This window comes from Sarcophilus harrisii, chromosome 1 (assembly GCF_902635505.1).
Source record: "Sarcophilus harrisii chromosome 1, mSarHar1.11, whole genome shotgun sequence".
Taxonomy (NCBI): Eukaryota; Metazoa; Chordata; class Mammalia; order Dasyuromorphia; family Dasyuridae; genus Sarcophilus; species Sarcophilus harrisii.
This window is the reverse complement of record NC_045426.1, coordinates 2,460,386-2,473,683: the sequence shown is the minus strand read 5'-3', so window position 1 is coordinate 2,473,683 and position 13,298 is coordinate 2,460,386. Positions and strand designations below refer to the sequence as shown.

At 60.5% G+C, this 13,298-nt stretch overlaps 1 protein-coding gene across 1 annotated transcript in view; it reads left to right on the top strand.

The window, feature by feature from the left end:
* TRANK1 (tetratricopeptide repeat and ankyrin repeat containing 1) overlaps positions 1–8,482 on the top strand; it is a 30,283-nt gene extending 21,801 nt beyond the window's left edge. Inside the window, 3 exon segments of the mRNA XM_031957530.1 lie at positions 1,122–4,198; positions 4,639–4,737; positions 7,291–8,482. Of these exon segments, the coding sequence (XP_031813390.1) occupies positions 1,122–4,198; positions 4,639–4,737; positions 7,291–7,391 (3,277 nt within the window). The 3' untranslated portion in view covers positions 7,392–8,482.
* The last annotated feature ends 4,816 nt before the right edge of the window (positions 8,483–13,298 follow it).

Below are 13,298 nucleotides of genomic sequence, written 5' to 3'. Positions count from 1 at the left end.
CTGGGCGTAGCCAGTCTCCAGCCTTGGAATTAGTGGGGTGCCTGTGTGACCGTGGCTCGGTGACACTCCCCAATGGGACGGATGGGCAGAGCCAGCAGGAGGCGCTTTTCATTCCCGGGCATCGTCCACGTAGAGCCTGAGGAAGTCTGGGCCCCGATCTGGCTGAATAACAGTGACTCAAGGCAGGACTCGTGGCCCCAGGCCTAGAACTGGGGGAGACAAAGCTGGGACGTTCCCCGGGGGCAGGAAAAACAGCTGTTGTTAAGGCATTTTCTCGCCAGCCTTGTGCCTGGTCCCTTGGTCTGTCCAGCGGCCCGTGCGCCATCTGTACGTCCGGTCGGGTGGATGGTCCGGGGCCTCCTAGTGTGTGTCCCCGAGGCCGGGGGCTGCCCCTGCATCTCTCACTCTGTCCGGCGGCTGGCCCTGGACCTCCCATGGTTTGTCCCAAGGCCGCAGGCCGCCTCTGTGTCTCTTGGTCTGTCCAGCGGCCCATGCTCCATCTGGGCATCCTGCTGGGCACTGGTTCCAGTCCCCCCATGGTCCATCTGTGCTTCATTGTCCAGTGGCTAGTCCCGGCCCTCCTATTGTCTGTTGGGGGCCGTCTCTGCGTCACTCAGTCTGTCCAGAGCCCAGTCTTGGTCCTTTTGCGACCCGCTGCCTCTGCATCTCCAGCAACCGGTCCGGCCCTCCTATTGTCTGTCGGGGGCTGCCTTGGTCTCTCTCACTCTGTCCGGCGGCCCTCCCGGTCCTCCCGTTGTCTGTCGGGGGCCGTCTCTGCGTCACTCAGTCTGTCCAGAGCCCGATCCTGGTCCTTCTGCGACCCGCTGCCTCTGTGTCTCCAGCAACCGGTCCCGGTCCTCCCGTTGTCTGTCGGGGGCCGCCTCTGCGTCTCTCGATCTGTCCAGCGGTCTGTGCGCCTTCTGGGCGTCCTGCTGGGTGGCCGGCCCCGCCTTCCTCTCGTCCCTCGGGGGCCACCTCCGCGTCTCATTCTGCCCGGCGGCCGGCCCCGGCACCCCCGCCGCCCTGCGGTCCCTCTCCGAGGCCGGGGGCGTCTGGGGGTAGGGGTGTGGCCCCGGGGCGGCCGCCCCCAGCCAACGGCTCTCTGTCTCTTGGCCCCGCAGGTTCGAGGAGGTGCTGAGGGCCAAGACGCAGCCCGCGCCCAAGCTGTCCTACTCGGCCGGGCAGTTTTACCTGGAGGCCGCGGCCAAGTACCTGAGCCTGAACAAGACCAAGGAGATGATGGCCGTGCTGGCCAAGCTCGACCCCGAGGACCAGCTGGCCTTCCTCAAGTCGCGCAAGCGGCTGGCCGAGGCGGCCGCCCTGCTGAAGGCCGAGGGCCGGCGCGAGGAGGCCGCCCTGCTCATGCGGCAGCATGGCTTCCTGCTGGAGGCCTCGCGGCTGACGGCCGACAAGGGCTTCCAGGCCTCCTGCCTGCTGGAGGCCGCGCGCCTCAACGTGGCCTGGGGCTCCGACGTGGAGGACACCAAGGGCATCCTGAGGGAGGCGCTGCAGCTGTGCTCGCAGACCGGGCAGCGCGCCGGCATCGCCGAGGCCTACCTGCTGCAGGGCGTGCTGCTCAAGGACTTTGCGCGCCTCAAGGTGGCCTTCTACAAGTTCATCCACCTGAACCACCCGGCCGGCGTGGTGGAGGCGCTGTACGAGGCCACGCGGCACTGCCGCCCGGGCGCCGACAAGCTGCTGGCGCTGGCACCCGGGGGCCTGGAGGTGCTGCTGCACACGGTGCGCGCGCTCAAGCGGGCCGGCAACAACGCCGAGAAGGAGATGGTCAAGTCGTGCTTCGACTTCTTTGGCGTGGCGCAGCTGGACGGGCGCCAGTGCCGCGTGACGCAGGGCGGCCCGGGGCCCGTGCTGAGGATCCTCCTTGAGCTGAACCCGGGCCTGCGTGACCGGAAGGGCCGCGAGCACCTGCTGGTGGCCGTGGACAGCGTCAAGCTGGCGCTGACCAAGCACCTGCTGGCGCGTCTGTGCGGCATCGCGCGGGGCCTGCTGGCCGCCAGCTACCCTGGCGTCTGCCGCAGCTTCGTGGCCGGCCTGCGCTGCCCGGACCCGGCCTGTGGCGACTTCCACCGGCCCCTGCGGCGCTGCGAGGCCCGAGCCATGGTGCAGAGCCGCATGCACCTGGCGGCCCTCAATGGGCTGCTGCTGGAGGCCAAGCGCGTCTTCCCCAAGCTGCTGGCGCCCGAGCTGGAGGAGATCGACTACCTGCTGACAGCCGACGCCTACGGGCCCTGCAAGGCCTTCCTGGACGTCATCTTCCCCAAGCACTTCCACCCGCGCGTGCTCTCCGAGAACCCCGCCTCCTGCCGTGAGATGTTCCGGCCCAGCTACCGCTCCTTCAAGGCCTACCGCGTGGCGCTCAAGGAGTACGTACACTTCCGCTTCCGGCACGAGCGGGCGCGCAGCCAGCGCGAGTCCACCGACCTGTGGCTTAGTGCCATGCAGGCCTTTGTGCTGAGCTCGGGTTACCCCGAGGAGCTGGAGAAGCTGCTGCACCAGGTGGAGGAGGACTATGGGCGCGAGCTCAAGGCACTGGAACTGCCACATGAGGCTGAGCCCGAGGAGTGGGCACGCGCCAAGGGCCCTGAGGGCCGCGGCGGCATGCTGCTGCCCCACAAGGAGGCTGAGAGCACTGAGAGCACCGAGAAGACGCACCTCTGCTTCATCCGCCTGCTGCAGAGCTCCATGGAGCGGCTCTACGTGGCACGTGACCCCGAAGACTGCAAGCGCCTCTTCTTCCGCTTCATGAACGTGCTGGTGCGCCGCTGCAAGGAGCCTCTGACGCCCGCTCCCGGCCACACGCTGGCGCTGCTCGAGTTCCAGTTCGTGCACTGCGGCGCCGTGCTGGCGCGCCTCTGGAAGAGCGCCGCGCTCTGCCTGCCTCGCAGTTACATCGCCCTCATGCACCACTGGGACTACCTGTTCGGCAAGCGGGATGAGGACAAGGAGCCAGGCGACGTCTTTGCCATCATCCAGGAGTACAAGCCCAAGGACGTGGGCCGCGCCATCCGCACCTTCCGCTTCCACCTGGCCTACCTGGCCCGCGTGCTCTGCGGCTGCGAGAATGGCGACTTTGACGTGCTGCTGGACGCCTTCAGCCACGTGGGCCGCGTGGCCTCGGGGGAGGCCGAGCGCACTGTGGTGCTCTGCCTGGTCATGCTGGTCAACACGGCCGAGCTGATGCGGCCCTGCTGCAAGCCAGTGCTCTGCCGCCACTTCCAGGAGATCGCCTCCCGCCTGCGCCTCATGCGCCAGGAGTTCCCCTCCAAGGTGCCCGAGCGGCTGCTGCGCCTCATGGACCGCGTGCTGGTGGCCGCCGACGTCAAGGCCGTGGCCGAGGCCCTGCGTGACCTGCTCTACGAGCGCGACGAGGAGTACCTGCTGGACTGCTACTGGCGCTGGGATGCTGCGCACGCCAAGGGTGCCGCCGTGCGCGGCCTTTACTTCCGGGAGGCCGACCTGGACCGGCTGCTCTGCCTGCCGCCCGCCGGCTCCTTCGTGGCCGAGCTGGAGGCCGAGCTGGATCGTGAGGAGCCGCCCGAGGAGCGTGAGGACGTGCTGGCCTCCATCCTCTTCCAGAAGCGGCTCAAGGAGCTGCGCCAGATCTCCACCCGCCGCAAGCTGCGCCGCGTCTGCCTCGTGGTCTCCCTCTGCGTGGCCTGGCGGCGGCGGGTCTGCGTCCGCATCGAACCCCCCCGTGAGGAGCCCCGTGAGCTGGGCAGCGGCAGCTTCAAGCGGGCCGACGTGGACCGCACGCAGTGCGACCTCTGTGGCGTCAAGTTCATCCAGGGCCCCGGCAACTGCTTCGGTGAGGCCTTCGACGGCGAGGCCCCCGAGGCGCTACTGCCTGCCGAGGCCGAGCCCCCCGAGAGGGCGGCCCCGGGGGCCGGCGCCGCCACCTTCGAGATCAGTGAGTGCTACGAGAAGCACGTGCGCCTAGAGGCGCACCAGCAGAAGCATGCTGCCTACCAGCGCTACCTGGAGTTCTTCAGCACACGTGTGGACCCAGCCATTGGCGAGGGCCGCCTGGTGGTCAGGAGCATCGAGCAAAGCACCTGGACCGAGACCCACCTGGGCTCCCAGGAGCACAGCAAGATCCTACAGAGGAAGATCCTGGAGAACATCAACAGGGTCTCCGACGCCGTGGAGGACGTCTACCGCAGGAAGGCTTGGGCCGACGGTAAGGCTGGGAGGGAACGCCGGTGGGGGTGCGGTGAGAGGGGAGATGGGGGCCCCCGAGGGTGGCCGGTCCACGGCCACCCTTGAGCCCACCACCTCCTGTCCGGTGCCGCTCCGACCTCCCCCCAGAGCTCACGCCTCTGTCTGCGCGCTAATTGTATCGTCCGTGACCAGTCAGAAGCTTCAGTTCCTGCCGACGGGCGACTCCCCTCTCCACCTGTTGAGGGCGACCTTTGCCCTTTGGCCAAACGGATGTCGGGGCCATGGAAGAGGCCCACTCTGGGCCTTCCCAGTGCCTGATGGCCCGGCCCATTAGAACATCCTCTAGGCCGGGATCTCCCCGGGCCTGTGGCCTCTGAGGCGGGGAGCACCGGGAGAGGGGGTTCTCCTGGGGGCCTCCCGCAGCCCCGCCTAAAGCCCTGCACGCTTTTGTTTCTGTAGCTGAGGAGACCATGACTAGGCTGGTTAACATTCTGGCCCCTTCGGTCAGTGACGCCCGCGAGTGGCTGATGAAAACCGAGGACCGATTGAAGGAGGAAGGTAAGGGGGCGGGGTCACCGCTCAGGCCTGCTCGCCTGGCTTGGGGTCAGCCGTCACCTGTGGCCTGGGGGGCGGGGGGGGGGGCGTCACAAGCTCCTGCGCTGCTCGGGCCGCTCGCCTTGTTTGGCGTCGGCCGTCACTGGTGGCTCGGGCCCGCTCGCCTGGCTTAAGGTCAGACGTCACTTGGGCCCGGCCTTCACCAGCTCTGGCGCCGCTCCAGTCCTCTCGCCTTGTTTGGTGTCGACCGTCACCAGCGGCAGCCTCCGCAGCTCCCTCGGACCTCAGCCTGCTCTGGTGGAGGGAGCTTCCTCACCTGGGAGTTCCCTACCCCTGGCTCGGCCCTCACCTGCACAGGGGCGTTTGCTTTCCTGCCACTTTGCTGCCTGCTCTGGCCGGGGGCCATTGTCTTTCTTGGGCCACTCGCCTGGTTGTGGGGACTCTGGGCTCAAGGGGACAGACATTCCAGGCACTTAACCCATCTCCTTCGCTGTGGCTTTCCAAAGTCTCCCCAGCGATGGATTAGTGCGTCCGTCTCACTCCCCACAATCCCACCAACTGTGGTCCCTAAGCAGGGTCTGGGGGCTTGTGTTTGTGGTCTGCATTTGACCCCTTGATCTCGTGTCTGACATCTCTGTCCCCTGCCCTGTGACTTCATATCTGACGTCTCTGACCCCCCCCCCCCCCCCGCCCCCCCTGGCCATCTCTCTGGCCCCCGTGATCTCGTATCTGATGTCTCTCTGACCCCCCCCCTGTGACCTCGTGTCTGACGTCTTTGCCCTCCGCCCCATGACTTCATATCTGATGTCTCTGACCCCCCCGTGACCTTGTGTCTGACATCTCTCTGACTCCCTGGGACCCCGTCCTCAGTTTTACAGGCCTGCGTTTGCACGCGAGGCCTCCTTGGGTGTGGGGACCGCCTGGTTTTTTGTGGCCCCTGTGCTGCCCGTGCCTTGTGCCTGGCACACAGTGAGTTCTTGGTTGGCGGGGTTCCTCCCCACCCTGCCCAGCCTGGACCCTGGAGGGAGTCAGGGGAGGCTCGGACCTCCTTTTGGAGTAACTTTAAAGGTGCCTTAAGCAAAAAGGCTGAGGACCACCAGGGAAAGCGGTGAGAGCACTCCTGGCGTGGCCCCGCCCCCATTGTGTACATAGGGAAGCTGTGCCCACAGTGAGCACTGGTGCGCAGTCAGGCCCTTGGGGACCGCTCCAAGTGCCGGGGCTGCCTGGATTCCCCCATAAGGCGGAGAGCGTGGTCCAGACTAGCTCGGAGGTCCACCGTGAAGTCCCTGCGAATGGCCCCTGGCCCGGGTAGAAGCTCGGAGCTGAGGAGACGTCCCCGTGGGGTCCTCGGGCCCACTCGCCGGGCTGGGGGCCGGGGCCTCCGCTTTCCTCTGGGCCTCATCTTTTGTAGGCGGCCAGAATAAGCCAGACTCTGGGATGGGGGTGGCCACGTGTGGCGTCTTCTCCCTTTGGGGCGGGCTCTGGCCCCGCTGGGGGCCCTCCTGAGTTTGGAGGCGCCCATGCTGGCTCTGACTGTGCCTGGGCTCTCCTAAGCTGCACCTGCTGGTGAGCCATCCGGCCCCGTGGGACCCCAGCTGGGAGCTCTTTGGCCTGAGCTCTCGCCCAGCGCCCGCCTCGCCTGTCATGGCCCTTCTTGGCATGGATGCTATGGGCGGGACGTCCTCAGGGGCGCTCTGTGGCTCAGGAATGCTCTCAAGAAGTGCCCGGCGTCTCCCTGGCTCCCAAGCCTTCTGGCAACCACCCCGGGCCACCCTGCTGGCATCTGTCCCACCCTCTCCTTGGGGGGCAGAAATCTGGCTGTGACCAGAGTGTGGAGACCTTCTCCTGTGTCTGCCCTGGGGCGGAGAAGTACCGAGAGGGAAGCCAGCCCCTCACCCAGGGCCGAGCACGCGGGGTCACGGCCACCTGGGGGGTCACCGGGTCTGGATTCAAGTCCAGCCTGGACATGAGCCGTGTGCCTCCGCGTCCTCGTAGGGATAGTGGCAGCCCCTGCCCCACGGGCTCCCATAAAGATCAGCGATCGGATCCGTTAAGTGCTGGGCTCCGTGCCCGGCACACAGTAGGTGCTCTATAAACGTTACCACCCGTGTGGACCAATGATTGTCACTCCTCTCCTCTGGCGCTGTGCTCTTTCGGCGGCCAGCCCGGCTCTCCCACTCTGCTCCCTGCTTTGCACGGCTCACCCTCGGCCCCGCCCTCGCCTATAGCTTGGGTCTTGCTCGGGCAACGGGCACCTGCTCAGGGGCCCCGGGAGGGGGGGGCAGACACTAAGCAGGGGGTCACGTGGTTTGGGTGCCCCAGATTTAGATCGTGGGGGGGCAGTGGGCACAGCCAGTGCAGGTGCTCAGGAACTGGGGGGGGGGGCCTATACCTGCCCCAGGGCAGTAGAGAATCCAGGCTGGGGTATGGGCAGGGCTGGGAGATGGGATGCCCGTACCCACCTCAGGGCACTCAGGCTGTCCGGGCCGGGCACGGGGGGCTGCCTGCCGGCCTCGCTGGTCCCGGTCAGTGACGCCCCCTTCTGTCTCTCCACAGGCATTGTCCAGGAAAATGACTACGAGAACGAAGTGGAGGATTTTGGGGAGCTGCGGCCCAAGAGGTTTTTCAAGAAGCGTGGGTGGCGCCGCAGGTACTGAGCCCGCTGGCCTGCTGCGCCCCGAGAGGCAGGTGTACATAGCGTAGAGAAGGCACCTGCCCGGCCTTTGCTTTCCCCTGTCCCCTCTTGTTGCACCCGCCCGCCTTCAGACACGCTCCCGGGCGCCCGCCTGGGCTCCTGTACCTGAGCTGTCACTGGACCAGGGAACGCTGGAGATGGGGGCCCGGCCCCCTCGGAGCAGCCTCCAGCACCGCCTTTTCTGCCCCACGTCAGTGACGCGGCGGGCACGCCTTGTAAATAGGGGCGCCGCGTGCCTGCCCGCCTGCCCTTGTTGGACGCGGGGCGCTCCGGGGGCAGGGACAGGAGGCGGCCTGCCTGAGCCTCCTGACGCCCACATCCGCATCCCGCCCCAGGACCGTCCCGCGGCTGCATGGCGCGTGTGGGGAGAGCGCCGGCCGGGGTTCTCCGCAAGGCAGCCCTCCCTGGGAGCAGCCTGCCTTTCCTCGGTCTCGCCAGCCGTCCCTCAGTTTCCCGAGCTGACCAAGCCGCGCCTACCTCAGAATTAGGTCAGGAATGTCCTCCTTGTGTCCTGTGGCGTCCTTGTCCTATGTACCGTGCCCGAGGGCCCCGCGCCCCGTGGCTCAGCCTGCCTTACGGCGGTGGCCCACCCCTGGTACTACTGAAGGCGAGCCCCCGCCCCCGTGCGGATAATCCAAACCCCCTGATGGAGCTTGCGCCTCCTCCCCAGTGTTTGTTCCCGGCTGGCGGCTTTGCCGCCCGCCCGTCCAGCCGTCCGTCTGGCGCGGGCTTGGATGGCGGAGGCGGCCCACCCTTCGCTGAGCACGCCAGGGCATGGCAGGAAGAAGCCGCCGGCCGCCACGTGGGGCCGAGTGATGCCCGCCCGGCCCACTTTGAGTGCCTGAAGGGGAGGGCGGCTGCGCCCGGCCCGGGCCGCTTTCTCTCTTTACTCTGCCCCATGCCGGGCGCCGGCCCTCCTGTCTCCTGCAGCGCCCACTTTCTGTTCCTCGTTTTTGTTCCAGACGTTTTTATAGATTTCACTTGCCAAAAACAGAACCAAACACAGACTATTGTTGTATATTGAGTTTTTATAAAGCCATGTGTTTTCTCTTACCCGCTGTCTGCTCTGCTTATTGGCCAACACTTGGGGCCCCTCACCCGGGGCCCCCTCCCGCCGCTCCTGCTCCCCGTGGGGCCATTGGGGGGCACCGGGCCCAGAGCAGACTCGGCACTTTAGACCGCTGGTGGCCTTCCCCCACCCCCCTCGTAGAAAACCCTTGGCCTGGCCACCGCCCCTTATAGAAATCATAGAAAGTCCACCCCCCCTTATAGAAAGCCCCCAGCCCGGCTACTGCTCTCCCCCCACTATAGAAAGCCCCCGGCCTGGCAGCCGCCACTTGCTGGGCCCTTTCCCTTGGGGACACAGCACCATTTAGGGGGAGCAAGGTCACCTAGGACGGCCTTCCCCTTCCTGCCCCAACCCCCAATGCTCTGCAGGGGCGAGGCAGCTCAGGATGCCAAAGAGGGCGCCATTGTTTGCCACCTGTCCCCCGTGTTTGAGGGGGGAGGAAAGGGGGCAGGATTTCCTAGGGGAGGGGGGGAAACGCGCCAGAATTCCCCGTGTGAGTCCCAAGTGAATTTGGGGGGCACTCCACGGGAACAGGCGGCCTGGTCGCGTTTTCGCATCCTTTTACAGACAAGGGGCAGCTGTGGTCATTGTGATGGGCGGGGCCAGAGACAGCCCTGGGGGGGCTCATTTTCTGGCTCGCTGTTGTGCAGCCAGAGAGAAGCCAGGAGCTGCTTCTGGCCCCGGAGGGGGGTCTGGCCCGGGAGCTGCTCTTGCCCCGTCTGATGGTGGCCACCAAAGTCCCAGCGGCGCCAGAGAGCGGCTCAGGCAAACAGCTTGTGCGCCACCCAGGGAGGACGCGTGGGGACGTGGGCGCTGCGAGCGCATCCGTGCTTCCATTTGTGCCTTGTGGCCACGGCCTGCAGAGGTCGGAGCAGCCCAGAGGTCACACAAGGGGAGAGGGGCCCGAAAGTGCTCGTAGCCCTTTCTGTGTTGCCGGAACGGGGCCGGAGGGGACGCCACGAGGTGGGAAATGAGGGATGAACGTCATGGAACATTATTGTTCTATGAGAAACGACCGCAGGAGGGTTCAGACGGGGACTGACGCTGAGGGACGTGAGCAGGAGATCATTGTCCGCAGCAACAGCAAGACCGCGTGAAGACTGAGAGAATCTTGGCTCTTCTCAGTGGTTCTGCGATCCCGGGCGACCCCAATCTCCTTTGGACGGAAAACGCCATCCGCGTCCAGAGAGAGCGATGGAGACCGAGCATGGAGAGCCGCGGCCTGTTTTCACCTTCTTGTCCTTGGTTTTGTATTTTTCCCTCTGATTTTTCTGTTTTATTTTGATTTTTCTTCCCCATGTGACTCATATGGAAATAGATTAAAAATAAACATGCAAATATAACCTAAAAAGTAAAACGAATAAATCACCCCCCCCCCCAACAAAGGTAGGTGCTGTTATCATCCCCGTTTGTGTAGATGAGAAGAATGAAGTGAGTCATAGAACTCGTCCAGGGGCGCGGGCTAGGAAGTATCTGTGGCAGGGTTTGAACTCAGGGCATCTACTCCCCCTCCCACCTGGCTCCCTGAGATATCTTGCCCCCAACCATGCCACCAGTAAGTGAAAGGCTGGACGCGGGCCAAGGCGTTCTTGACCTTAAGTCCAGCACTTTATCCACTATGTCACACGGGCATTTATTAAGCACCTACTGGTTGCAAAATGCCAGGGCTGGATACTAGGGACAGAGAGTGTTCCCCTGGAGCCCCGTGACATGGGGGGACCCCGCATAGAAGCCCACCTGGAACGTGTGTCCGGGGCAGACCCCCCGGTGGTCACCCAGCCAGAATTGGTCTTTGGCAGAAACTGCCCATGGGAGGGAGCCCCTGAGCAAACTCTGAAGGAAGCGAGGGCTTCTGGGAGCTGAGGAGGAGGGGGCACTTTCTAACTGCTGGACAAGACAACTTGGGGCAGAACAACAGGGGCTCTGTCGGGTAGGCCGGGGCCCCCAAGCCCCTCAAGGAGGGTATCTGCCCTAGGTCCCTGAAGCAGCAGGGATCCTCATCCAGGTCCCAGGATGCCGCCTCAGCTCCCCAGGAAGTGCAGGGTGTCCGTCCACTGGGGGATCCACCAATTGTTTAAACTTCCAAAAGCTGGAAGATCATGGCCATCTGAGGCACCTCCCTGCCCCTGCTCCCCCCCCCCCCCAATCCAGGGGAAGGAGGGCCAGGATTAACGACCAGAGGACTTCCCTCGGGGAGCTCTGAGGCTCAGGGAAGGAAGGAGCACGCCGGGATTCTGCCTGACCCCCCCGAAACCCCGACCTTCCCAACCCCCCTAGCAAGCTTGGGCCCCCCAGACGGACCAGTCTGCCCATCCGCTTCTGCAAAGGGTTTCAAAAGTAAACCTCAGGGGAGACTCTGCTCCCATTGCACTGGCAGAGAAACGGGCCGGCCGGCCTTCTCTTCCTCCTCCTCTTCCTCTTTCTCCTCCATCTTGGTGAGAGAAAAATGAAAAAGAGGGAGGGAGAGACAGGCCAATCTCCTTTACAGACACTGAGGACCCCCAGGTTAGGGGACCACCCATTGTTCTTACCTCCACATCCAGGGAGTTGTGTGTGTGGTCTTGCTATTAACAGGATGAGCCTTCTTAGATTTTAGACTTAGGGAGATCTAAACTAAATTGAACTACTAAACTAAGATTTAAACTAAATCAATTTAACAATTAATGCCTTTCCTTTGGCTGCTTGGAAGGTTTTTTTACGTGTTATTGTAGTTCTGAAGTTTGTGCCCAAGTGAATTACATTTTAGGTTTGTCCTTGTTGGTGTTTTATGAATTTAATTTCAAATGACACTTATTTTCAAAGCTTCTGGGAACTTTTCTTTTATAATTTCCTGATGTGAGTGATGTAGAAGACCCTTACCCAAAATGAGAGATCACTCAGTAGAAGGCAGAAAAGTTGTTTATTGAAAACCTCCTGAGGATGAGCTGTCCCATCGCGAGATAAGAAAGAGAAAGCTCATGGTAGGAGGGCTAAAGAAGTAGTAAAGATATGTAGCTTTTATACAAGACATTACATCACAAGTAAGAGAGCATTGAGAAGGGGAGGGGGAGGCATAGGCTGTTGCTATTTGGGGAGATTGGAATGGAAGGTTTCTGTTTGCCTGAAATCTCCTGATTTCTAGGAAACAGAAGGTCAGGCCTTCAGGCTTAATCAAGCAGACAGTGGTCCAGCTAATAGACTAAATATCGATAAATGTCAAATACCAATAAATGTCATCGGCTCAGGTTAAGTAAATATGTTTCTGGCTGGCCAAGGCTCAAGAAAATATGGGCCTGCACATATCAGACAGGTCATAGGGGAAACACAGAAATAATAAAATACAGAAAAAGAATTCATACATTCCTGTAAGTTCTTCACCTTATCTCCATTCCCCACACTGACATTTAGTATTTGGCTTACTTCACTTTTTCTGCAATTCTCCAGAGTCCCGATATTCCTAAATTTCATTTTTCTCAGTCTAGTCTCCACAGAGATTCTTTTCATCTGTGGCTTTCTTTCCAAGTCGCAATATTTTGTAGTTTGTCTTTCATTTAAACTATTTTCCACTATTTTGCCTTTCCATATAACAATTCTCCCTTTTCCCTTATTTCATCTCATGATTTTTTGGCTGATTCTCTTTCTTCTTCTCATTCTTTGTGTCGAACAATTTCTTGCTTTGCTTCCAATGCTCCCACTCAAGCTATTTCTGCCTATTTTTCTTCTGACATTTTAGCCTCAACATTTTTTTTTTTAACTTCATGTGAAATGACTGTTTTCCTGGGTCTGCTTTGGGAGGTGACTGAGAGTTTTCTTTGGGTATTTCCGTGGTAATTTCTGAAGGGAATTTTGTTGGAAACTCAGGCTCTTGTGACTTTTCCCTTCTCTGTTTTCTTGGAGCCCTTTGGTGTCTGTTTAAAGGTTGTTTTTTCTTTTTCTTTTTGCTTGTGCTTAGCATCAGGCAAATTTGCTGGAACATTTTGGTGATATTTGCAGTGATACAGAAGGTTATTTAGGACTGAAAACAAATAGAGAAACAGTGCACGTGCCATGGGGAAGTGTATCCCTATTCTTTGTTTTTTTTTTTTATTTTTTATTTTTTTTTTCTGATTTTCATGAAACTGGGAGCTCCTCGAGGGCATATTGTCCTTTGCCTCTTAGAGCAATGTCTAGCACGTAGTTGGTGCTTGATAAATGTTTTTGACTTTCTGATTTGACTTTGCTTCTTTCCTTCCTAGGGATCTGAATTTGTTGAGTCTGGTGGCTTAAGAGGGAGCTAGTCCAATCAGGAGAACAGAAAGCACCTGGGTTCAGGTACACCCTGTTCCTTCTGCTGCTTCCCAGCCAAGTCCAACCTCTTCCAGAAGAGTTCATCCTTTTTTTTTTTTTAAAGTATATATTAAATACAATATATGTGTGCAGAACATCTTGTTGCACAAGAAGAACTGGATTCAGAAGGTAAAAATAACCGGGGGAAGAAAAACAAAAATGCAAGTAGTCCACACTCATTTCCCAGTGTTCCTTCTCTGGGTGTAGCTGCTTCTGTTCCTCATTGATCAATTGGAACTGAGTTAGATCTTCTCTTTGTCGAAGAATCCACTTCCATCAGAATCCATCCTCATACAGTATCGTTGTTGAGGTATATAATGATCTCCTGGTTCTGCTCGTTTCACTCAGCATCATTTCATGTAAGTCTCTCCAGGCCTCTCTGTATTCATCCCACTGGTCATTTCTTACAGAACAATAATATTCCATAACATTCATATACCACAACTTATTCAGCCACTCTCCTCCATTCATTTTCTAGTTTCTGGCCACTACAAA